The 26,584-nt window shown below is 39.2% G+C and overlaps 1 protein-coding gene across 1 annotated transcript in view; it reads left to right on the top strand.

Moving 5' to 3' along the window:
• JAG2 (jagged canonical Notch ligand 2) overlaps window positions 1–26,584 on the top strand; it is a 60,119-nt gene that overhangs the window by 19,653 nt on the left and 13,882 nt on the right. The window contains exons 3-15 of the mRNA XM_042814827.1: window positions 3,765–3,819; window positions 9,585–9,839; window positions 10,905–10,965; window positions 18,857–18,987; window positions 19,369–19,488; window positions 20,763–20,876; window positions 21,703–21,816; window positions 22,346–22,459; window positions 22,958–23,004; window positions 23,275–23,448; window positions 24,385–24,535; window positions 24,772–24,936; window positions 25,539–25,652. Coding sequence (XP_042670761.1) covers window positions 3,765–3,819; window positions 9,585–9,839; window positions 10,905–10,965; window positions 18,857–18,987; window positions 19,369–19,488; window positions 20,763–20,876; window positions 21,703–21,816; window positions 22,346–22,459; window positions 22,958–23,004; window positions 23,275–23,448; window positions 24,385–24,535; window positions 24,772–24,936; window positions 25,539–25,652 — 1,615 coding nt within the window. The remainder of the gene's footprint in view (window positions 1–3,764; window positions 3,820–9,584; window positions 9,840–10,904; window positions 10,966–18,856; window positions 18,988–19,368; window positions 19,489–20,762; window positions 20,877–21,702; window positions 21,817–22,345; window positions 22,460–22,957; window positions 23,005–23,274; window positions 23,449–24,384; window positions 24,536–24,771; window positions 24,937–25,538; window positions 25,653–26,584) is intronic.

The following is a 26,584-nucleotide window of genomic DNA, read 5'->3' as shown; positions in this document are numbered from 1 at the left end:
CCCCGGAGAAGAGGTCATTGGGATAGTGTGGGGAGTGTTTTGTTTAGTGTAAGCAGTGGAATAATGCTTTGAACTTGTTTCCCTAGGAAAACAACTAAAGCAGTGCTGTCGGGATAGCAGAACAGGCTGAAGTTGTATCTTTCCAAAGGGCTTAGCTTGTCTTATTTCACCCCTGTGAAATAGTTCTTTTGCAAATCCATGCTCTTCTGCAGAAATGTGCTGATGTTCTCTGGTAGCCCCCAGCATACTGTGTTCTGATTTAGAGAGCAAGAGAGCTGCACTGTGTTGAAATCCTTCTGGGAGGTGAACCTCTCAGTGCAGTACTGCTCACCCCACGTCATCCCTTTCCAAGCTGTGCCATGGTCATTTGCAAAATATCTTCTGAAGTGTACTAGCTGAAACGGACAACAAATACCAATTCACAAAGCTTCCTTTGTGTAGGAGCAGACTAGAATGTTCCGGTCCTACTGGTGAGGTGCTGGTCAAATCAGTCCAAAGCATTAGTGTACAAGTGTACAAGAAACGAATGTTTGTACCATTACGAAGTACTTGTGAGTTTGGAGTGTTTTTAGGGTACTTGCTAGAAAACTGGAATTTTTTGCTGAATTTATGTAGGAACTTTGCACTTTTAGATCGGTAGATTCTGGGGAGAACTTCACTTTTAAGGCAGCCTTTTTTTTCCTGAAGGTATTCTAAAGAGTGGGGATCATGTCAGGAGTTTAGGTTCTAAATACAGGTAGACTTTAAATTGTGAGGCAGTTACTAAATTAATGCAGGTTCTTCAGTGGCTTTCTATAAGCACAGCTTAAAAGCACAGGCTTGTGTCAGTGCCTTGTGCTACAGAAGAGTCGCCTCTCATGGTGACTGACCCTGTGCTGGACTTTCTATTGGAGTGTGCAGATACAGCTGATGTAAGCCAGTGGTGGAGCTCTTACAAAATGAATGTCTGTTCAAGCTGAAAGTGCTGTTAAATATTTATATCTAGTAGCTTTACTAAGCCTATTGCTCTTAACTCTGGTTATCAAGTAGGGTTACAACATGGGTGAGTGTGTGGATATTGGTTTTCCCCTAGTAAATGTTTTTGATAGCTGAGCTGTGACTGGAAAGCTCTCAGTGCAGCATATCATGAGCATATTCAGTGCTTCTTTTTGTACTTCCAGCTGTTGTTTTGAAATGAAAGTTTGAAAGAATTAAACCAGGTCTTGTGTGATACTCAATGCATTATGGGGGGAGGGGGAGGGAGAAGTGTTTTTTGAGCTGGAGGAGCAGGGTTCAGTTTCTTGTTTTGAGGAGCAATAACTGCAACACAACAGCTGTTGCCCTACCACAGATCATAGGGTGGGTTGGTAACCTTACTGTCTCCTCTGCAGGGAGAATAGCCCTGTAATCAGCTGACTTTCTGGATATGTTCTTATGTCTGTTGGGGGTGTTTGGAGGGTGGCTGAACTGTTTTGGCTGAAACTGATTTTCAGGTAAACGTGCATTAGTCTGAAAATACTCTTTGCTGTGATTTGACTAACATCTACACTCTGAAGTGTGATTAAAAGCCCTCCTTCAATGTTGCGGCTCTGTATGCTCAACTTTTCTCAACAGTAGAGTGTGTGTAAGTGACCTAGATGGAGACAGGGAAATCAAAGATACAGGATGTGAAAGGATATATTGCTGTGTCTTGATTGTGCATATTCCTTTTAGGCCTTGTATAGATGGCCACCTGACTCCTGATCATCCCCAGCTGGAGTGCTTGAGCTCAGGTTCATGGGACCAATGACTTGCAGAGCATTTTAGAATCTGTGGACTGTCTCTTTATTCACCCCTTCCTGTGCACGTTGGCACTCAATTTCCCACAAACACTCTACCACTTTACCTGAAGATAGAAGTCTGCTTTCAGATGGAATGATGAGAAGGCATAGTTGATCAAAGCATCAAGTCCAGCATAGATTTTTACGGCCTTAGGCTGTGTGGGCAGTTGGATGCAGTGGCTGATTTGCAGCAGGAAGGACCAGCCCTTACGTAAGATGAATAAGTGGACATCTGGAAGCACTTGAGCACTTTCGTACTTCTAATAAAAATCAGTGGAGCATAGGAAGGTTGAGGGGTGTGTTATGAAATCAGTTGTTAAATACAGGAGAGGTGGATATAGGACTTTGAGTCATGCATAAGTCTCTGCAGGATTGTACTTAGAATACGTTTTGGATTTCATACCCAAATTAAGCAGACTTAAAACTGCCAGTGGACAGCATTAGGGTAATACTGTGTAGTTCTTACTTTCTGATACTATTCACTTTACGTTTATTTCTCAGGCAGCAATTTTGAAGAAGGTAATTAGTAGTATTTTCGGACTACAGTAGGATCCTATCCTGCTTCCCTAAATGCTGTGTTGGGGGTATAACGTGGGGGGTGAAAGGAGGCAGCTACTGAAGTGCTACACTACCATTTCTTTTTTAAAAAAAGTGGAATTGTCTCTTCTGATCAGCTGCTCTTCGAGCTTTCTTCCAAAGGTGGCTGTAGCTCCAGTGTGTCTCTGTCCAGTGTAGTTGCTGCTGAGCTTCCTTCAGTGCGCTGTGACCATTCGCCGCTACAGCGTTCTGCATTCCAGTGATTCCTTCCCTAACGCCTGAAGCTAAAAGTCCAGAAGAAACGTTTTCTAAAGGGCATCGTTTGTGACTTACATGTTAAAGAGATGAAAGAAAAGGCGCTTGTTTCAGGACACTGCGAAGAGGATCACCGTTGTGGTTGCAGAGGGCCTCTAGCAGAGCGCCCTACTGATAAACAGCACAAATCCTAAACACAGATGAAAAACTACTGAATTCTTACCTTATGTTCTTAACGTGTTCTTTATTTCTCAGCTGCCTGTTCCCAGGTCCATATGAGTTCATAAATTGCTTTTAGTCCTTAAGTTCTCCACACACAACCACTTGGTTCTGCTGGATTTAATGAGTTTCAGTTTTTTTTGTGTGGCTTACCTCTGGTCTCCAATCACCAAGAGGTTTATATGAGGGTTTTAGGACAGTGGAGCATTAACTGTTACTGGTTTTGAATGTATGTGAGAAACTTGATTTTAACTTGGATGAGTTGGAAACTCTGAGCTGAAGTGCCTCACAGCTGCTCTTGTTAAACATAAAACACATAAACACTGCATCTGTGTGTAAGGTAATTTTTTCCTAAATAATCTTAGTATCTAAATGTCAACATGTATGCTGCATAGTTGGTCATAAAACCGAGGAAGAATTACTGAAGCCTTGCTTTAGTGAGATAAAGCTGCTTAGGTTTAAAACTGTCTAAAGTGATACTTTCCATCTTTTTCTTGAAAAGTCTACTACTGTCTTTTTTGATTTCATTTTATTTCTTTGCTTTTGGTTCTGAGTTGTTAGTCTTAAATTTCCTAGCTATTTCCCAAAGTTCAGAACCCTTCACTTTGTTCAAACCCTTTAGGGATTCTTCTAAAAAAAATTTCTGTGGCTAAACAAAGCTGGGAATTAAGAATTAAACGCAGTGGGAGGAGAAAAATAATAACTTGTCTGTTGGTGTGTGGGGGAAGATGTTTTTGTTTTGCTGCTAGCTTGCTTTGCCCCACAATTTTTAATGCTTTATATTTCAACTTTTTGGGAAGATGCCTTCAAGGACTTTCACATGACATAGGAGTAGTGAAATTTCAAACTACTTTCAGTTGGCTTTCTTACAGTAATATCTGCTTATTCCAAATCAGTGTTTGTGGCATATAATTGTGTTTTTTGTTATCTAATTGGTATCTTATTTCTTTTCAGAGATCGTTCACACTAGTACTAGAAGCATGGGATTGGGATAATGACACAAAATCTGGTGAGTATTTATATAAACTTTCAGCTTTCACTTATTTTGTGTTCTTTGTAGACAGGTTAGGGGAGAATGGTAGGTTGTTGCCATCAGACTTCATTCCAAATCAATCTGAATGCAAGCATGCAATCTAAGTAAAGGGTATATGCAAATCACAGCAGAAAAGCGCATAGTAGCATCTTTGAAAAGTTACTGCTGAAAAGAAGAGGAATGGACCCTAGTAAATGGAGAATATAATAACTTTATTTTCAATTTCAAAAGCAGTCCAAAAGTTCTGGTAAGCCCTTCTTTCCTTAAGGGAGGCAATCTGTGCTGTAGAACCTCTTCAGTTCATCCATCACTGCCTTCTGTTGTAACTGGTGATCAGATAAAGGTAGGCATTCTTGTTTCCCATGAGGAAAATATTCTGGATGTTTTTGAAAGTGATGTAAATTGTGATGTGATTCTTCTCTACTACTGAAAGTTGCCTTCTTTCTGATCTGTAAATACTAATCCTCAGTGTCAGAGCAGGGTATTCTTTTAAAGAAAAAACAGGATTACTGCCTAAATGCTTGAAAATAATTTGAAGGTGTTGGTTGCTGTAATATTGCTAAAGTAGGATTCCAGATTGAACCTGCTCATTGGTAATGGCTTAAACGTCTCAAAATAATGTGTGGTTGCAAGTGAGCTTCAGACTTTCTGTTGTTAATGACTATCTAATCTTTACTGGGACTATCACAGAAAAAGCAAAGCGTTTGGACATGGAGATAGCAAAGATGTGTCTTCTCTATATTCTGTTCTCGACTGCTTTACTGACCATCCCTGTCAAGATGTATCAGGCGTAACTTTCTAGCTTTGTCCACTTTTAAGGCTGTGTTAGCATTTCAAGGTCCCTTTCCTTGAAGACTGGGATCAATCCCACTTGAATTTCCCTGACAGACTTCTCAAACTAACAGATTTTCCTAATGTACTGTGTCTGGTGAGTAAAGTGATGATGAGTTTCTTCCTCAGTCCTCCCTCTGCTACAATTAACCAACTTGTCTTGTTCTCTAGCTTCAATCTTTCCTAATAAATGTTTTCTTTAGATCTCTGGTAATTCATGTTGCTGCAACCCTTTATTGATCCATAGCTTACTTCAGTGGCAGTTTCCAAAGCTGGGATTGGTATTCAGAATGAGATCTTATGTGCTGAGCAGAGTAAACCAAAATGTTGAATAAGTGTAGATATCCTACCTAGCAGCAGTTCAGAGACATTCATTTGAGTGCTTTTTCAAAAAGTACTGCATAAAGTTCATTAGCTTCAAAAGCTTCCAACCTGGGAATAATTTGTCTAAGGCAGCTGGTACAGTGCATATGGAAATATCCATTCCCAAGTTCTAGATTGTTTATGGACTCAGATGGTATGGAGGGAGGTGAACATGAAAATGCTATTCTGCAGAAAAGGAGGTGCATATGTACTTCAGAGTTGATTTTATTTTTTAACTTGTATCCTCCCACTGATGTTAATTTTTTTCCTTAGCTTCAGAATAACAATGTGTGATGTCTTTGCAGTTTCAGTGGAAGTTCTCCTTCAAAAAAGGCTTCTGTGAATAATAAGTCAATCTCAAATTACAGTTTAGGTCTCTGAGAAACTGCTAATGAAAGGTGAAGTAGCCTTTTATGTAGGTTGCCAGACAGGTGCTATTAACATGTGCTGCATCTGGAGCTTAGTGAGGCTCATGAAAATTTTTGTAGGCCTGTAATTTGACAGAGGTCTAGCTAAGTACATGTTGTGAGGCTAAGTGTTTCACTAGTCTGTTCACCAATTCTGTGAGATTTTCTCTCTCTAAGAAGCAGCCAGGTCAGATTTACAAGGGAAAACCTACTGGGATACTTCAGTAGGACAGATGAATCAGAATGCACTTGTAAGGGAGTAGAAAAGCAACGTAGCATCTTTACCAGAGAAGAGACAGTGTCTTTCTGCATCCTAGAGCCATGAAGAGACGATCTTTGGAAGGCTGAACTCCCTATTGTATACTGAATGCTGAGCTGATCTGTGGCTCATATTGCCTCTTCTTAAGGAGGCTTAAAATGTTTGCTTTATCAGTCTCTTTATGGACTGATGAATGGTTGCGAAGTCAGGTTGTATTTTCCTGTGAGGGGGGTTAGCATAAGGCTGACAGTTAAAGTGCTTGCACGTGGACTTTTCAGTAGGTATTTAACAAAGAAACGTGTTCTGGAGACAACTTTGAAGGTTTCAGAACGGTTATGCTTCCCTCTCTGTATGTGCTTGCATCATTCTTTTGTGCTCACAAAAAGCAAGCTGAGACTGCTTGTAGCAGATCTATGAAATACCCATCTCAAGGAAGAAGTCTGTCAGAGTAAATTTATTCCCCGGTATTTATCATAAAGTGCAAACCATTAAAAGGGGCTTAAATATGGATTTGCTCCTGTGCTTTCCTCCTCTGTGCAGCAGCATTGGCAGAACTGCACGGAGCCATGGGCTGGAGGGAGCTTGTGGCAGTGTAGTGTTACTGCTTGTTTGCTTTGGGAGTGTGGAGGAGGGGGGAGAGGAAACTGGCCTAGATAGAGTCAATGTGAAGGGCCTGCTTTCTGTCATCTGTCACAGTGGTGCTTGCTACTTTCCAGGTAAGTCATTTGACTTGGCAGACTTGTAGTTCTATAGCAGAGGTCTTGGCAGTGCCTCACCCACTGCTGCCATTACGAAGCAGGCTGGCATCTTCACTGTGAAGTAACTTTCCATTTGAGTACATTGAGTCTACTGTGGGGATGTAGTGATTGCCTTCCTCTTTCATCTTAGTCTATAAAACACTGATCTGCCCTTGCAGCTTTAAAGAGATTGCTTGAAAGAGGCTGAAAAGGCTCTTGAGGTGGGCACTGCCTGTTCACTTAGGCAAGGAGTTTGTGGTAGCTGTTTGTCTCTTTGCAAACAGCTTCCAGCAGCATTTGTGTTGCCTTGGAAGTGGCCTGTGAGTGTATAGCTGCTGCTAACAGTGATTGTGTTAGAGTGAGCCTCTTAAATGTAGCCAAAGATAAGGATTCCTCTTAAACTGAGTGCTTTGGGAGTGGTAATTAGAGGGAATTTTGAGTTGTCATTGCCTTCTATGTAAGTTTTGGTGTTGTTGTCTGCTTTTCTAGAGATACTTCTAGAAAACGTTTTCAGTCAAAGAAAAGAAACCTATTTCATCTGAGGTGTATGATCAAGAGGTTATATGATCAGATAAGAGATTATATGATCAAGAGTACTGTGTGCTGCCCTTTAACCAGTAATCAAATTCAGTTATATGGCCTGTTGCCTTTACCAAGGGCTAAACATGCTGTATGTGTTGGGGGTGGGTAGCTTAAGCTGAATTGTATGGTAAACCAAATGCAGGGAGCAAACCTGTCTCATATACCTGTCTCCTTACATTTCACAACTGTGATAAAATATTTTCAGAATCACTTAAGCATTGTTGAGGAGGAGGGAGAAACTTTGACAAACGTGTTTCCCAATGGTTATATGATAGCTTTGGGAAATGCACTCATTTGGGATGAGTATTAAATCTGGAAGAAAGCAGAATCTTTTATTCTCATGCTTACTGTGGTAATTATGACTCTAACATTAGAAACCAGATGGCTTGGAGCTGATTTTCTGTGCGCCTTTGTGGTTCAGGGTGATTTTGGAGCACAGGGGCTGTGCAGCCATTTTAATGAGCCTGTGTTGCTGCTGACTGGAGAATAGGTCTGTAGTACATACTTGTTGTTCCTGTTCCTTGGCCATCAAGTGACTTTGCATTTTTTGTCAAGGTCTTCAGATCAATAGTCATTAGAGAATGAGATTATGGGAGGATGTTGAATCTAGAATCTAATCATCAGGCTTTTAGAAGTGGCTAGTGGGATGATTCAGGCACAGAAAGAAGGCAGGCAGCTTCCTCTAGCTTGTGGATTTCTTGTCTGCTCTACTGCTGATATATGCTGCTGGATGGCAGAGGACTTCACTTGTAGAGAGTTAAAGAACTGCAACTGATTTTAGTGTGTGTCTGTATAGGCATGAAATACTTCATACAGACTAGTCTGAACAAGCATGAATTGTAGCCTGTAGGTAGCTTTGACTTAATTGGAGAACCATTCAATGCTTAGTCAAACACAGCTTTTACTTTTTGTTTCAATATACTTTCTGAGAGGAAAGATTTGTATTGGAGAAGCAAGCTTGAAAAAAAAGTCAAGGAACAGAGCGTGCAGTGCCCATTACTGCTGTGGCTTTCCTTTAGCAACTGGAAAGTTGTCACTTGAATTCTCTTATGCTGGGGGGAAGTGCAGCTTTGGTAACAGATGTGTAGGCTACTCTGTGATGTCAGCAACTTCCATGGGACTTGGTGTATTTCCTAAACCTGTTAGATTGATGAGTATTATGTATGTAGAGTGCACTTGCTGAAAGTGATGGGTTTCAATATTGCTTGCTATTGGCTTGGCCTGTTTTGTATTATGATGCTTTGACTTTCTCAGTAACGTTGCAGTCTCTTCCCGTGTGCGGGCTCTTGGTTCTCCATTTCTTTTTATATGCATTATAAAGAATATTTTTTTTTAAAAAAAGAAAACAAGTTCTGAGCTAGCAGTATTACAGCTGTTTTGTAAGTGGGTATGAAATTGATGTACGCAAGTGGACTTTCTGTACCCTTCCCTTGCCCTAACTAGTGCTTGGAGTACCAGCTGCAGCCTGCAGGGTTACCTAGAAAAACTTGCAGTGGATGTTATCGGGTTGGGATAGAGGCCTGAGAGTTCTTATTCAAAACTTATCACTGAGGTCACTCACTGCCTGTGCTTACCCTCACTGTGCTTGCATTATGCTCATTCTAACTGCCCCTCAGCTCCTAGAATTGAAGCCTCTGTATCAGAATTACCTATTTGGCATTTTTTATCCATCAAAATATTCTTTCTAAAAAAAAATTAGAATTAACAATTCCATAATCTTGTACTACAGAATCCTTCTGTCCTGTGAGACTGCTAAGCATTTCATGCACGTTTCATCCCAGTGAACTGAGGCTGGAAGTGGCAGTGCTGCTGCTTTTTCTGAGGGCAGTGCAGGGTGCTTGTGTGTATTGCAGCAGTGGTCATAATTACCTGTAGTTCCACAAAAGATAAGGATAAGCAGGATGCAGAGCAGAGAACAATCTCCTGATGGTCCTTTGTTCCTGTCTGTATCTTCTCAAAGAGCTAACTATCAACTGGACAGAATATTCTATGGAATTCTTGCTAGATGCCTTGCCCTCTGTATAGAAAACAGAGGAAATGGAAATAACATGGCTGATGTATATCATGGAAGCCTACCAGAGCATTTACCATTACTTAGTAAATCTGCAGTATATTAAGGGTGTACTGTAAGGGTGTACTGTCTTGTTTTATTTTTAAAATTAATTTTATACCAGGGAACTGTTACACGAGTATCTCAGCTACTAGATTAGGCATATTTTGTGATGTTATAAGTAAAAAAGGAAGCAAAAAGAGCCTCAGATCAAGATAACTGCTGGTTGTCAGCATGTGGGTGTGGTATGTTTGGCTGCCTTGAAAAATAAGCTATTTCCTAAGGATTATGTTCCAGGGTTTTTTTTAATATTTCCTCTAGGACACTTTTTAAAATTGGCCTTCCTGTAATGAAGTTTGCAAGGCAAAGGAAAAATCACAGTAGATTTTTATCACTTAACAATTTCTTCACTAGGCTTTCCCTTAACTAGCTAAATACACTTGATTACATGCTCACATGCTATCAGAATAACATCTGTTGGATTTACTGCTTTTTTTTTTTTTATGAAATAGGTGAAGACTTGTTAATAGAACGAGTGGCACATGCAGGCATGATCAACCCAGAAGATCGATGGAAGACACTGCAGTTCAATGGTCCCGTTGCCAATTTTGAAGTACAAATAAGGGTGAAGTGTGATGAAAATTACTACAGTGCTCTGTGCAATAAATTTTGTGGCCCTCGAGATGATTTTGTTGGTCACTACACATGTGATCAAAATGGAAACAAAGCCTGCATGGAAGGTTGGATGGGAGAAGAATGTAAACAAGGTACTATGTTTACTTCATTTTCAACTATACGAACAACAGAATTGAACTGCTGTAGGATTTCTATAGTCTCAGTGCTGCAGCCTGTTAATTTTAACTGATACAGCTTTATCCTTTGCATAAGTGTTTTTGTCAAAGTGTAACGACTTTTTTGCCTGTTATTTCATCTTGAAATAAGTTTGAAAAGTAGTTTTCAAACAACAAAAAATTCTTCCTCTAGAGTGAAGCCTAGGGCAGGGTACACTCTTGGTGCACGTTGTAGGGGATGCACAAGAAATTCAGAATTCAAAGCAATGAAGTATGTTTTCTCTCAATGGCCTTATTCAGAGGGAATGTTCCTTGAAAGGAAGATGATGCACTGTCTATAAACGTGAGATTTTACTGAACAATAATCTAATAGTAATACTGTAGGCTTCTAATCCTTTAAAAATCCCCTGTAACACTTTCAGGATTTAAGAACTTTAAAATTTAATGTATGCAAAGCTGAAAGCTTTCTGATAGCTCTTAATGTGAACAGAAATTCAAGTATAGTCATCTTTTTTTAATGCACTGCTAATCTGCTATCAGATCTTTGTGTTTTGCCTCTAGTCTCTCAGTGGGTAATTAGTGCTGAAATAACTTGACATACTCCCTTTCTGTTGAAGCCTTTTGGTTTTGTTCCTTTTCCTCTTCAGCAAAAAGCTATTAATGAGAGGGAAGACCACCTTCAGGGCTTAGTCAAGGGCTTGTGTATCTTAGGATAGAACATCAGTCTAATTGGTTTAAAAAAAAATACAAGTACACTTTTTTGATAAAAATTCCAGTACTGGCACTGTGTGCCTGTTTGGTTTGCTATCAACTGTCTTGATGAGTTACCCTAAGTTATTCTTCACAAGCAATAGTGTTGTCTCATGGATTCTCTCACTAGAAGCAAGGAGTATTAGAACATGTCCAGAGATGGCCAGCTTTGCATGAGCAACAAACAGGTTGCAACACAAAACCCATAGCTGAACAGTTGAGATTGCTGCTGTACTGGGGACGTCTGGCAGCTCAAACTAACTGAAGCCTAATCCCTTTTTTTATTTGCAGCTGTATGTAAACAAGGATGTAATTTGCTCCATGGGGGTTGCAGTGTACCTGGGGAATGCAAGTAAGTCTGCATGCTTGAATATTTTGAGTACTAATATTTCTAGTGATTCTTGTGTATGTTACTACTTCGCAAGGGCTTGCATTAAAAAGGAAGATCTGTACAAATGCATGGATGTCATTAGATAGTAAGCAGACTTTTGCAATCCTGTGGTGTTCTTGTGTATAGGATGGAATATTTTTTGCCTCATGTAACAATACACTATGTGTTTATCAAGTAAGAAATATCCTCTTCTTTTTAAAGAAGTCCGGAGGAGCTTTCATCTCTATGTACTGTTTTCTCTCCTTAAATAAAAAGGGAAACTTAAGAATGACTGGTATAAATAGGAAATATTCACTGTACCAGAACGCTGAATGGGTATATATCATGAAAACATAAAACTCTTCCTCAGAGAAGCTTTTTTGATAGTAATGATGACAGTAGCAACCTCAACCTAAGTATTCTACCCCATGTGAATATTCTTCGCCCCTAGATATGAAATAACTGAAATGTTTTTGTTACTTTGTGATTAAGCAGACTTTGAGAGTGGATTGTTCTTACTCCAGTTCATGCATTCAGTGTGGTGTGTTGGGGGAAACAGGTCCTGCTTTATGCTGACTGTTGAGGAAATGAAACCGTTCTACTTGCAAACGTGATCATTTAAGTTTTTTCCTATATTTGTGATTGGTTTTAAGATATATAGAATATTTTTGCTTGGGATGGGTGAAACAAGTGGCTGTCTCAATACCTGGGAGCTGGCAAATACTATTTAGTCAAGCTCTGACAGTTAAAGGCAATTCTGCTTCATCCTTCTACCAGTAGCTCCTACTGATAAATAGTATGGCCATCGCAGAGGCAGCAGAAGAACAATGCAGGTAGCCTAGCTCTGCTGGCTTTGGAGTGCTGTGAGCGAGCTCTGGATGCAGATATGTGAACTAGTCCCATTCTGCTGGAGAGCTGGAGGTTTCTGACAGTAGAGTATGGCACAAAGAAAATCTGAAATAATTGTATCTTAGTTTCATGCTGCCTTAACTTTTTCAGATGCTTCTGACTTGCAGAAGATTGTGTTGTAGTTCTCAAATCTGACTGAAATTTCTGCACTAATTCAGTATGCAAAGTACAGTGTGGTGCTGTGCATATGAAGTTTCACTTCTGAAGAACTAAAAATTTCCCTAAGATTGAGGCAGATGTTTATCTGATCCCTGATTTCCGTTGTGAAAAAGTATTTTTAATGGCTTTTAGGATCTTATTGTTAGGAATTTTCCTGGTGATGTTGTTTTGCGTGTATTCTTTTTACTGTTGATCTTTACTGAGCAAGAGATACTCCTTTTCCTGAGCCTTTCAAGAACCTTAGGAACCTATTTTGCTGAATGCTGCTTCATCTAAAGGTTTCTTGAGTTCTTTATCTATCTAAAGAGTGCCCTAGGAGCCTGTGAATGTTTGCTTTTGGAATGAAAGAGTCTTTGAATAATGATGAATGCAATTAGCTTAAGGCAAATGTGAAACCCTGGGAGGAAAGGAGTTATTTTTCATTGTGAGCTTTCATTTGTCTATAAATCTTGCTGTATTGGGAGGGACAGAAATTGGAGTGTGGGAGGAATACTTTGAGAAGGGAATACAGAGCCACTGAAGATGAGGTATGGGTTCTTAGGATAGCTTTTTTTAAAGGTGTCTGTCAGTAATTTGTGTCATGAGCAACGCCTTCCTGCGCATCGTGTCAAGGACATAAAGATGCATCTAGGTGCCCCTTCTGTTCTGCCCACCTTAACAAACCTTGCCAAAGTAGCACTGAGGCTACTGAAGGACTCTGACCAGAAATCTCACTACTTTGGATGGATTCAGTCACCTAAAACGTGTACAGGAGGGAGGAATAGGGGGCTTAACCATCCAGATGGATTGAATGCTGTTTGTCTTAATTCTTCATACCTGTCTACTCAAGTGATAGTTGATCAGCAGGTTGAAGGAAATTATTCTAATAGTGTATGGCCACTATTTCTACTATTGCAAAAGGCTCTCAGCTCTCTGAAAGCGACTTGTTTGCTTGAGCTCAGTCATGCAGATATCTCTAGTTTGTATTCCATAATGGTTACCAGGCTATGTTAGAGGTGGACCTTCTAATCCAAATGGATAATCCTTTCTATAGAAAAACGGTGCTGAACTAAAAATAAGGCTTGGAGATGTGACCTTTATCTTCAGCAGTACAAAGGAAGCTGTTACTTAAAAAAAAAAAAAAAAAAAAAAAAAAAAAATCTGGTGCTGTTGAATTATAATCTAGATTCCTTCTTCCTGGTCTTTGGACAGTTGCCGCTGTCATTTAGCAGGTGAAAACAATGTCCTTTTTTAATTCAAAAGGAAAATGAAAATGTGAGAAAAACATGGGTGTGAGATGCATGGAAATCTACTGGTGCCAGTTGCTACTTCATTGCCAATGTGTGCAATGGTATTTATAAGTAGAGATAGAAAAGAGTTTCCATCTTCAACTTGCATGAACATGCAGGTAACTTCAGCAGTGACTCTGAATTTATCCCTGTGCTTTGATATTTTCCAGAGTAATTTAGGGCTGTTCTTGGATTAAATGTTTTACCAAAACCAAGTTTTTGCTGTAGCTGAATGACTGGAAACTACTCATAACTTACAGGTTGCTAGCTGAAGCTGAATCTCATCAGCTGAGCAAATACAGATGCTTCGTCTTGAAAGGAACTAATAGTGGTGTTAAGTTTGCTATTTTTTTGCATTTTTTTTCAAAAAAGAAAGAATAAATAGCAAACTTCAAGACACCATGATGTGAGAAATTTTTATAGTTTTTCTTATTCAGAAGACAGTTAAACTCTTAATACTGCTCAGCTTGTATTTGACTGCATCTGTGTGGAACTATGGTGGAGTGTAGGCTAAGTCCTGGGAAATGCAGGTGTTACCACACACACACACGAAAGATCAGGCAGTTCACTGAGCAAGCATGTTCCTGTTGCACCCCAAGAACCACTTACTGCAAGCAACCTTTATGTTCTGAGTAAACCATGTTGAACCATCCCCTCTATCATATTCACAAAAACAAATAAGGCACTGGAGCACGAATGTTAACATTCAGTAACTTTATTGTAGGAGAAATGGGTTTGTAGGAAAGCTTTGTGTCGTTTGGTCTAGTAAGAACTGTAGGATTGAGAGAAGTAGAGGAGTAATTGAAGGGTTTGAGTACACTAATGAGCATCTTGTTGACAAAGCTGACTATCATGCCTGTTACAAAGGCAGGAAGGCAGAGAATGCATCTCTGTGACTTCACCAGTTCTTAGTGGATACCATACTGCCTGTAATTCTGAATTGAATGCCCAGAATTGTAGGATCAATTAAGACCATCTTGCTCTCTGCTATTCAACAATTTTGTGAAGGATTAAACAGGCTTTCTTATAGTTATTTTAAGTAAATAGCTAATATAAAGCCATTGTTCTGGTCTATGTAACACCATCCTGTTCACGTCATCAGAAAACTCGGTGGTTTTCTATTTAAGAAGGTTGTTTTTCCCCTAACTTCCAAATGATGCATTTTGCTTCTGTTCTTAATGTCACTGCTTTGCTTTGTTTTCCTGTGTTCAGTATTTTGGCCACACTTTCTAATTAAAATCTGAGTGGGAGAAGCTCCCTCCAAAAATCCTGCTTCAAAAAAAAAAAATCATGTGTATATCTCTGATCACACTGATCTTTCCTCCTACATTCATAGAATGTACAGGATAGCAGGAAGATGATAATTAGAAGCATGTATTGCTCTGGGGAATGTCCTCGTTTCTTTATTTTTGGGCTCCATGCTTTGACATGAACTTCATACATAGTTTAAATTTTCTTTGTGCTGTTGGTGTTTGGTGTTTAGGTGTGCAGGCAACACATTAGTTGCACAAACTTCAGTAGAAAGGTGCAAAACAGGAGAGAACACTTAAGTCAACTCTGAGCTTGCAATATGCTGTTTCTCAATGAATTTTGCACTGACAGTTTGAAATCTGCAAATAACTAGAAGCGTTTGAAGCAGGAGAATAAACCACGTGAGAAGGTGGCATAAAACAGCTGAATGAATAAAGTGGGCCATAGAGAGCACTGTGGCTTCTTGGTGCATGACAGACTTCTTCCTTTTCAATCAATCATCCCAGCTACTGAGGGACTATGTTTTTCAGACTGTTGGGGCCTGAGTACATCTCCTCACCTTTCCACATCACGACTTTTGCTGCATTTGGAATATTGTCGTAAAATCGTGGAGAATGGAAAGATCTCCATAGTCATCTAGTGCTGCAGTCCACCCAGAGTACGTCAGATAAAGCTCACGGTGGTTTACTTGTGACAATATGGGATCTTTTGAACTCCTTGTGCTGTCTGATTCAAGAATCTCCATTTTAATCTAGTTTTAATTGTATGGTTACTGAAAACATGCTCAGGGAAAACAAGGACTGCTGTCAACTTTTTTCTTATTTAGAACTATTCCAGAGGAATATAGGAAAAGCATAGTTCTCTAAGAATAATTTGTACTTCGCAGAGCTGGAACTATTGAAAAAAGCTATTTCTTTCCCCTTCACTGAGTATCATCAAATTCTGCATGATAGTGGGTGCTTCTGTGGAGTTTCTCAATAAATTTGTGGCTTTGAATACACTGTAGAAGATCTTTATACTGGAATTTAGCTGCTTGAAGCCTCACTTACTTCTGAGTATACACTGAGTTGAATTACTATGGTTTTATCTGCCTGTCTTCGAGAGCCATTTCTTTTCTTGCATGGTTGCAGTTTCTTTAGTCACAAAACTGAGAAGTTATCTCAAAGTTTTGCTAATGTTAACTCCTGCCACCTCCTCTGCCCTGGCCTTGTACTTAAATTCTTGTTTCCTATTGCCCCCAGACTCTCATCTAAGAAAAATGAAAGCTGTGTAGCATGTGTGTAAAGTTATCAGGATCTTTTCTACAAATTCAGTTCCAAAATGACCAGCAATTGTTCTTCTATTCCTTTTGCACTCTTTGTTTTAATCCTGACCTGCAGGGAGGCTTTGGTCTGGGAGCAGATGCCTGAGCTTCAGCCTTCCATCAGGAAGTTACTAAACTGTAACGATCTATTTATGGTAGCTTCTTTTGTACTGCTAATAACCCAGCAAAGACTGAGATTAAGCCATCTCTGATTTTTGTTTTGCGGTTGGTTGTAAAGAGGAGTTAGAGCTGATATGAAGTCAGCAGAGGGGAAGGACAAAGGAAGTAGAATCTTGATTCCAGTAAGAATTTCCTTTGTCCATTGAACAATGGGAGTCTTTATTAATTCTCTAAATTTGGCTTTCTTATTTATTCAGATGTGAAAAACTTAAGTTTGCAGAAACTTCCTAGCTATCCTCAGTAGGGAGATGGGAAGGAAGAAATTTCAGCCCACCACTAGCAGCAGTGACAGTTTTCCTTTGCTTCAGAAAGTGGTCATTATTTGAAAAGGAATTCTGTTCTTATAGATGTTGTTACTCTATCTTTTGAGCTTTTTTCCCCTTAATTTGACTTGATTTTTTTTTATCTTCAAATTGCGGTGTGCCCATTTCTAACTTGTTTTCACTTCATCAATCATATCTTGCTCTTAGTGAGCTGGGATCTATTAAACATTATCATTTTAGAAGGAAGTGGGATTAAAGCTGTCCTAGCACCTGCTAATGTAGGATGCGACCAGACTTCCTGTTTAAGAGGAAATCCTAATTTACTCTTCCTTGTAAACTGCGGGCTGATCAGCTTACCACATAGTAACCTTTTGACTTGTAAACACAGTGTTCCTTTGATTGGGCTGCCCTTAGCCTGTAGAAATGATTTCCCTTCAGCTTGGCGGTATGTTTAACAGTAAAGTTTGTGTTGAGTACAATGAAAAAGCAACAACCCTTTTCTGTTAAACTCATCTTAATGCAGAGTTGAGCATACCTACAAATTCAGGTAGGTGCTTAAAAATGCTTTCAAGTTCCAGGAAGGCGGCAGTATTTTTCTTTTCGCGCTTAATTATCAGTGCAGTGTTAAAGAAACTTGGTCTCTATTTAGGTATGGAAAACAGATTTACTGTGTGTCTGTGTTGTGATGCAGACTTTCAGCCCTTGAAAATGCTTGTTGTATGTGGGTGGGGAGCTGGCTCGGGCTGCCATAGTCATGGTGAATCACTGGCAGCAGTGCCAGGTTTGGCATGGATGCTGGCTTGGGCCAGGGCCAGTAAAGTGAGTTAGTGTTTTTTTATTGTTTATTATCAGCTTCTGAAAAGATTTTTCTGTTCCTGAGAAGGAAGGAAAAGATCAAATTTAGCAGGAACAGTATTTGTTTTCTCTTGCTGCTAATACAGCAAAAGCAAACTGCTTCTGGAGTATGCGTGTTCACTGGGCATGTTCTTCTGACAACCTCACATTAATTAAAAAAAAAGGTTGTTGAAGGCCTTTGGACTGCTCAAACAGCTGAGGCTGACATATACAGATCCTGCAGCTCTGAGGCTTTGAACTGAGAGAGGATGCTGAGGCTGAGAATTCAAAGTAGTTCTGGAGCTTTGTGTAAGAAAAGCTGCCTTGTGAAGATCTGCATCAGAATTCTTTCTGCCTATGTACATAGAAATATATGCCAACATAACCTGGTCTATTCCCCTGGGGATTGATAATGCTCACTTAAATGGCGGAGATGAATTGATTCCCAAGGAACCAGTTTTTTTCCCTCGTCTTTTCTGACACCCAGAAGAGTTATGATTTCTTTAATGGTATTCAAAACATTCTACTTGTAGACAGATAATGGATTTAAAAACAGAAGTACCCTTCTGTGCATTTTTATCCCTTGTCCCCCCCACATGTTGGAGCTCAGGTCTCCTCTGGCCTGCCTGTGCCTAGACCCCATTCAGGTCAGGGTGTCAGATGATTTTATGCATCTTAAATGGTCTGTAAGAAATACTTAAGAACAGACAAATGTTTTCAGCTTAACAGAGCTTACTAATTCTGTTTGATTAGAATGTATGTTAAATGTACGTATGTCTGCACCAATGTGCGCAAGAACTTCTTTACAGTGAGGTGACGGAGCACTGGAACAGGCTGCCCGGGGAGGTGGTGGAGTCTCCTTCTCTGGAGATGTTCAAGACCTGCCTGGATGCCTACCTGTGCGACCTACTGTAGGGAACCTGCTTTGGCAGGGGGGTTGGACTCGATGATCTCTGGAGGTCCCTTCCAACCCCTACAATTCTGTGATTCTGTGATTCTGTGAAATGCACTTTAAAAACAAAACAAAAACAAGAAGCAGAGGCTAATACCTTTAATATACCTTTAATACTTTAAATACCTTTAATACTTGTCCTGTAGCATAAATATTATCTTGTTAGCATAACTTTGGGTACATTACAGGTGATGTAATCTAAAAACAGTCATCTCTGAAGAAATCTTGTGATAAAATATAAACTACTTAAATGGATTACTAATGGCTTTTGCTTCTGTTCTCCTTTTACCAAAGATACCATTTTTGTGAATGTTGTTAAAGATACAATAGAAATAAAAATTCTTTAAATAACTCTTGAGAAAACTGAACACAGAGTAGCTCATCTCCTGAAAGCATTCTCCTTTTCAAAAAGTTTTGTTAACACTTTGTGCATCAATCACCTTTATCCTGGTGTGAGATGATTGTGATGATGGGATTCCTTACGTGAAATCAGGTATCCCTTCATACGACTCTCGTAACACAGTGCTTAGCTCGTTGCCATTGTGTGTAATGGGGTTGAGCAAGGTGAGTCCGTGAAAGATGTTCAGCAAGACTAGTGTGTACCTTCTAAAAGGCAGAAATATAACTGTTATCTGTTGCACACTGAACAGCTGTCTTTGTTCTTGAGAATGGTAAGTGTAGCATTCAAAATACCTGTAATGCTGATCGTTAAGCATCATGTTGCTAACTTTTAACGTGTGAACTTACATCTTAGGTGTCATTATGGTTGGCAAGGACAATACTGTGATGAGTGTGTCCGCTACCCAGGCTGTGCTCATGGGAGCTGTAATGAACCATGGCAGTGTAATTGTGAAACCAACTGGGGTGGCCTGCTCTGTAACAAAGGTACTTAACATTAATTTACAGGAAAAATAAATAAAGCTGCATGATTAACTGATAATTCATTAACCACTTTTTCCTGGTAGTGTACAAAAAACAGTATTTCTGCCTCTAATCCTTTCATGGCAGGTGGTAACTAAATATTGTAAGTATAGGAAGCTTAAGACAAAAGTCTTGGAATGATCCTGCCTCCTCTAACTCGTCCAGTTCTTTTGTTCATCCTTTTCTGTTTCGTGGGTAATAGTGAGGTGAAAGCCTAGCTAATGGAATACGGGGATGATATGGGTGAATGATGTTCCAGCCAGAAATGCATCTGTATGTCTGAGTAGGGATTAAAATAATAATATTGGAATTATTTCCTGCTGATCAGCGTTTTTCTTTGTCCAGATTTGAATTACTGTGGAAATCATCATCCCTGCCTGAACGGTGGAACCTGTATGAATACTGAACCAGATGAATATCGCTGTGCTTGCCCGGATGGCTACTCTGGAAAGAACTGTGAAATTGGTACTTCTGGATATTGCATGTGTAACCTGAAATGGTTTTAAGCAGAGCTGTGCTCTAGTTAGCCTTATTTGCAGGTGTAGATAGGAAGAACTCACTTTTTCTTCCTCTTAACATGTTTTGGGCCTTGAGTTCATTAAATTGTATTTTCGTCAGAATGTTTTCATGTTTATCAGGATGTTTTATTTTTACTTCTGCAAATTGCTGTGTTGATGTGTTGATATATCAGAATATACTGTGAATTTTTGGAAAAATGGATGAAACATTTCTATCTTGCCTTGAAAGCTGCAGTAAAGCAACACGGGGAAGTGGCTGTAAACTGGAAGAGAATAAATTTAGACTAGATATTAGGAAGAAATTCTTTACTGTGAGGATGGTGAGACAGTGGAACAGGTTGCTCAGTGAGGTTGTGAGTGCCCCCTCCCTGGAGGTGACTGAAGCCAGGCTGGATGGGGCTGTGAGTAACCTGGTCTACAGGGAGATGTCCCTGCCTATAGCAGGGAATTGGAACTAGGTGGTCTTTAAAGGTTCCTTCCAACCCAAACCATTCTATGAACTTTGCTCTCTGAATGAGGAGGTGAAATAAAGTAGGAAATATTTGTCAAGTTCTCGACTGATTATTAGCAGAAGATATGTATTAGTGCCTAGAACAGCTCATAAATCTTCCAAGACAAAGCAAATTGATTCTACAAACTAGATAACTTACCTGAAGAAGTCCCAAAATATAAATGCTAGCAGCATTCCCTTTGTCTAGTAAAGGGATTGCTTTTCTTTCCCAGAGCTGCCTTGGCTTCTGAGAGAGGAGATACCTCAAGTGATTGTTACTTTGCAGCTCCTGCAAGTGTTGCAACCCTACATGGAATGACACCAGGCAGCGCTGCCTATAATTGCAAGTAGCTCTGTTCGTTGCTGTTTCCAAGGAACAGTATTAGAATGAAGCTAAACAGACCTTTGATACTTAAGCTGTTAGTGGTTTTCAGATGTCTGCGTGCATCTCACCTGCTTTGTGTCACCGAAGGTTTTTTTTTTTTTTTATAAAAAAGCTGGAGCAGTCTGGAGGTGAAAGTGTGGGGCTGATGCAGTATATTAATGTGAAACTTTAACTGCTGTTTTAGAGATGTGATGGCCTATCTACCCTTAGGCCTTTAATGTTAGTAGTTACAAAACATGATGCGGTTTTTGTAGTCACTTTTAATCCAAACATGCTTTTAAGTATGCGAGTTCTTTATTTGATATTGAAAGAGTATTTAGCAAGAATGTTTCCCTCTTTCTTCCAGCGGAGCACGCTTGTGTATCTAATCCCTGTGCTAATGGTGGGACTTGTCATGAGATTTCATCAAGCTTCAAGTGTCACTGCCCATCAGGGTGGAGTGGACCAACATGTGCTATTGGTGGGTATGCCTTTACTGATGGCTGACCTCTTGGGCTGGAAGATTTTAAAAAAGCAAAAACAAACAACTAATAATCATGCTCTGTGGGTATGGAATTTAAAAGTGGTCATTTTGCTTTACCTGGCATTTAACAGCTTCATTTTGGGAAACTGAGAAGATTAATGGTATTGTGTGGCCTGTGGTGTGTTAAAATCAATGTGTATGTGATGCAGTTTTAGATTTACAAGTAGTCAAAAGCAAAGCTAAGTCATATTACCTACAGAGCTTTTAAAGGTAACTATGAAGAAATGCTGGGAGAATTTTAAGCTATTTAGCCAAACTAAAGTGTAAAAATAAAGTGAAATCTCTTTAAGAAACAAACATTAAAGATTCTTCCTTAAAGTAGTTGGAAGAATAGATGTCTCAGTTAAGAACTGAAATCTTTGGTTTGGAGGGCAGAAGAGGCAGTTGACATCTTTTATAGGGATATGTAACAGTTATTTCCTAGTGGATGTCTGGGTTTGATTTTTACATTCTCTGGTTTTGAAAGACTCTTACAGTGTTTTTCAACAGCAGCTGTATTTGAAAAATACTGGTTCAGCCTATGTTAGGATTATGATTTGTAAGCTGACAGATCAGTTCTTCTCAGTTTGTGGGTATAAAACTGCAGAGATCCTCTTTCCCCAGTCTCAAAAATGTGAGAGAAATCTAAGAAAAAAAAACTAGGTTAGAATGGTAAGCTTCTTTGTAAGCTGTTGTATGCCAGCACCTCTTTCTCCTTGCAAAGTTACTTTAAAAAACCCAGGTTTTTAAACCTTGTAATGGAAGGCACACTCTGACTTCACAGATATTGACGAATGCGCATCTAACCCTTGTGCTCAAGGAGGGACCTGTATTGATCATATTAACTCATTTGAGTGTATATGTCCACAGCAGTGGATTGGAGCAACATGTCAGCTTGGTAAGTAATCACATTCTCTATCTTGGAAAGCCAGTGAGAAGAATTCTCAAGTAATGAGTATTGAGTAAGAACTGAAGCTGCGTATTGCTATTATTATTTTAGCTCAGTTTTTAAATAGATGTTTCAAGTCAACTTGTGACCAGGAGTGTGCCAGCTTAAGTTTATTTAAATAGTTCTTCTAGAATGCCCAGTAACTGCTCTGTCTCAAAATACAGCACTGGTGATGGTAGCTCCTAATTAATGGTGGCAGAAAGTGACATATCCTATAGAGGCAAGAGAAGGGTTTGCCCTAACTAACATGTTACCCTTTTTGAATTTTAGCAAATGGCAGAAGTAAGATAGCATGCATGTGCTATTGTAGATCAGCGTGCTTTGAAAACCCGTTGTATGTAAATGGTTTTATTGCCCTACCAACTTGTGTAAGACGAGCTTCTGATGCTTGGATTGCATGGGTACTTTGCTTGGTGCTGCGGTAATCTGTTTCTGGGTTTGTTCTTTATTCTCTTCTTTCTTTTATCTTCTTTCACAGATGCTAATGAGTGTGAGGGGAAACCTTGTGTTAATGCTTACTCTTGCAAAAATCTCATTGGTGGATATTACTGTGACTGCATTCCAGGATGGAAAGGAGTAAATTGTCATATCAGTTAGTATTTCTTTAGTATATATTTTGACCGTAGGATATTTTACTCTTTTCTTAAAGGTTTAATAATCAATAGTAGCGTAGATACTTTAATAAGAAAAAAATATTTGCTGTCAAGACTTTCTTAACTTCTAGCAAAGTAAGTTGAAATTAGCATTTGAAAACTTAAGAATGTAATTAGTGTTAAAGTCAATTTAAGTAACTCCTAATACATCTCCCTGGAGCAAGACTGTGTGTCCCTGATTCTGGCTGTCACATACTGGTTCAGTTTTGAATAATTTTACCTGAAAGTTTAAATGTGAAATTAGGTGATGCTGTTTAATTTCTGTCGTTGAGTTCCAAATTCTTTAAAATAAGAATATCTAAAGATTTCAAGCAGCCTTGCTTCCCATTTCAAACATCTGGAAAATGGAGGTCCTATGCTCTCCCTTTTTATTCTAGACATGTATTTTAGTGCTTAGTCTTCTATAAATTCTAATACTTTGTGTATTTTATCCATAGATATTAATGACTGTCATGGACAATGTCAACATGGAGGTACTTGTAAGGTAACTTGTCAGTTATTATACCATGTCGAAAATAAATTGTTTTAACTAGTTACAAGTTCTGTAGTTCTAACTGTTGTAGGCTAAATGAGACTGCAAGCTATGTAGAAATCTTAGTGTTTCTCATGCAGATTCTGTTCATGAAATCTTAAAATGATTTTGTGGTGCTACTCCTGTTCACAAAGCCAGACTATAAAAATGGCTTCAAGTATTTTGTACGAGTTTTATCAAATAAACAAGCCTTCCTACAGTTCTGTTCTCCTTTCCTTGAAGGATGAAGTGAATGATTACCATTGCATATGCCCTCGTGGTTTCATGGGCAAAAATTGTGAGATAGAGACAAATGAGTGTGAAAGCAATCCATGCCAAAATGGAGGCCGCTGCAAAGACCTGGTGAATGGATTTGCTTGCCTGTGTGCACAGGGCTTCTCAGGGGTCTTCTGTGAGGTGAGTGCCGTGGCTACATTAACTACAATAGTTTTCATGGCTTAAGTTCTTAAGAATTCTCAAGAATCGTGTTTTGAGTGCTCTGCTCCTGGATGGTTCATGCTGTAATATGTAATTAAAGTTTCAGCGAGTCTGTTTGAATAATAGAGGGAAAATTGGCTGCTTGCCGTGTGTCTTGCAGGAAATATCTACCATTCATTCCAGATGCTAAAGTCTCAGCTACTGAACTTGTATTGGAAAGGGGAAATTTAAACTAATGGAAGGAAACAAATGGAAGCATCTGATAGAAGAGATCTGAGGAGTCTTTCTTAGACTTCAACTGTTTTCTGTAGTCTACTTTATATGTTTTGTGTGAGAATAGCTTGCTGAAAATATCTTGCAGCTGGAATTGTACATGTTCTGGTGAATTAAATGCTTAGAGTACTGAGGTTCCTTCTGATTAGCTTTTTTTTTTTTTTTCCCCTCTTTAGCTGCATAATTATTTAAAAAAAAAAATTAAAACTCTGTGTTGGACTGGAGGCTAATACTCTAGAGAATAAAGTTCTGTGCTTTTTAAGAGTCTTGCAGAGGCAAGCGCATTGGTATTTAGCTTATTATAGCACTCTAGTCTGTTTTTATAAAGGATAGAAAAGGGACTGGTAGTGTTCCACAGTGATCATGATACACAGCTTATGTCTCATACCTTGCTAAGTTGTTCTGTTTATTCAGCCTCCTGCAAGGAAGAGGTATCTTTATTGCAGTATCAGGAGTCCTCTATATCAGGATTGACTGAAGTAACCTGAAGGTTCCCTCTGTTGCATGATGAAATGCAGTGTAGAAAAACCATAAATGTTAAAGCTTGAGGTTTCTTGTAAGTTATCTTCCACTGTCTCTGGCGAGATAGAGCTATTTACTCCTCAGAAATGAAGCTGCTGCTAACCGTGATCTCTCTTACAGATGGATATTGATTTCTGTGAACCTAACCCTTGCCAGAATGGGGCTAAATGCTATGATCTGGGAGGAGATTATTATTGTGCCTGCCCTGATGACTATGATGGAAAGAATTGTTCTCATCTCAAGGACCACTGCAAGAACAATTCTTGTAAAGGTACCTGCTGTTGTCCAGATACTTGTCTTACTGTATTGATGGTGTATAGAAAAGTAGTCTTACTGAGAACAGTACAGTAAAAAACCACGTTGTTGTCTTAAAACAAAATAGGGATAAGGAAATGCTTGTGACAGTCTTTTTGAAGAGGTAGAGTGTCTTAATTTTTGGAGAGCTCTTTCAGTCTCTAAAGAGAGGTGACACAGATTGTGGTCTGATGGTTTATTTTTCATTCTTAGTAATAGACAGCTGCACAATAGAAGTCTTCAGCAATACTACCCAAGAGGGAATTCGTTTCATTTCATCTAATGTTTGTGGGCCTCATGGGCGGTGTATCAGTCAGCCAGGAGGGAATTTCACCTGTGCCTGTGACAGAGGCTTTACTGGAATATACTGTCATGAAAGTAAGTGGGAGTTTATTCTAAATGACTTCTGTAATCTAAACCCCCTTAAAGTCTTTTTTTTTAAGCTCTACCATGTGATGCATTGGGATTTTAAGAGTTGCATTAGAGCATAGTGAATTGTCCAGTTACTTCTGGTAACTGTTGTCTTGCTGTAGTCCTTCACTCTGTGAAAGAAAACTGCAATTAGTCCAACTTTGCAAATGTCTGTGCCCAGTAACTTTCTGTACAGTCTTACAAAAGAAGCCATGGCTTTCTCTGGTGTGGGTGTAGTGGAGAGAGACTGATAAACATAGCTTAAGATGTGCATTGCTATTCTGGGAATTTCTTGAACATCTGGCTTTTTATATACCAGCTGAACTTAATGCTTTAGTTTATCTTGATATGTGAGAGCTTTTGGAACCCTTACCAAGCTTACCAAAACAACTGTTTTGAGCTGTTCTTGTGTATTTGAAAGTGGAGAATGACTTTGCTGTTTTCTGGAGGCCTAGAAGTCACCCACCTGGATTCTTGATTATAGTAGATCTAGAAGACAGTAAAAGACAGAAGAAGATAGTAGATATAGAAGACAGCCTTGAGCAATAATTGCTGACTTTTTGTCATAGATATCAATGATTGTCTTGGGAAACCTTGTAAGAATGGTGGGACATGCATTGATGAAGTTGATTCGTTTAAATGTTTCTGCTCAAGTGGCTGGGAAGGAGAATTGTGTGACACGAGTAAGTACTACTATGCATTGCATGTTAATATTACTACTTTTGTTATAAAAGTCATGATGGTGTATGGCTAATAGTGCAGTAGTTTCTCTGTTCTTTGGCAAATAAACTGAGTAGACTGTTACTGAAGTAATTTTAATACAACTTTCAGGCAGCAGCTTCAAAGGACTGTTCTTCTAATGGGACTATCATCTGGTGCTTTGGTGTTCTTTGGGCTATACCTTGGGAGGAAGACTTCTCCTTAGGAGAGGCAAAAGTGAAAGACTGCTTGGAAAACTCATTTGTTTTATTGCTAAAGCATATGTAACTTCTTGTGCTTAGTGCTCAGTGACTCTGTCCTTCACCAGATTTACTAATTCAGGTTTGGTTCCGAATTTGAAAAGCTTTTTCATTTGGAGACTTCAGATCAGCACCAGATATAATGTGCTTCTACTTTACTGCAGGAATTAGAAATGTAAATTCTAGTACTTTGTTAGGACAACTGCTGCAGTTTGAATGATTACTGAATGGATACTGCTAGTTAGTGTTCTGTATCCTGGACTCAGTGGGAGCAAGCCTTATTCTTAATACCTTGGCTGAGACTCAATGAACCGTGGTTAAGAAAGAAGCATACTAGGTGAAATTCATTGTTACTTCAGAGCAAACTGCAGTTGATTCTGTGCTGAATGTGGCTATCTACTCTCAATGAAGTCCCCTCTAAAACATGAAGGGAAGTTGCTGAAGCTTACAGGATGTACATCAACTTAAGTGTGAAAGAAATGCTGAGAAGCCTTTGGTAGTTATCACTGTCAAGAGTCTTTCTGTGTAGTCTAAATTAAGTTGGTCTAGATTAATTGCTTTAACTATTGAAACTTGTCTTGAGTTAAAAGAATTCTCTAAAGCTACTATGTGTGTATTCACACACATATATGGTAAAAACAGCTATGCTTTGTATT

This window comes from Centrocercus urophasianus, unplaced genomic scaffold (assembly GCF_019232065.1).
Source record: "Centrocercus urophasianus isolate 14NV4802_14NV808 unplaced genomic scaffold, USGS_Curo_1.0 seq_14, whole genome shotgun sequence".
Lineage (NCBI taxonomy): Eukaryota > Metazoa > Chordata > Aves > Galliformes > Phasianidae > Centrocercus > Centrocercus urophasianus.
The sequence above is the reverse complement of the archived record's forward strand: the minus strand, read 5'-3'. Positions and strand labels throughout refer to the sequence as shown.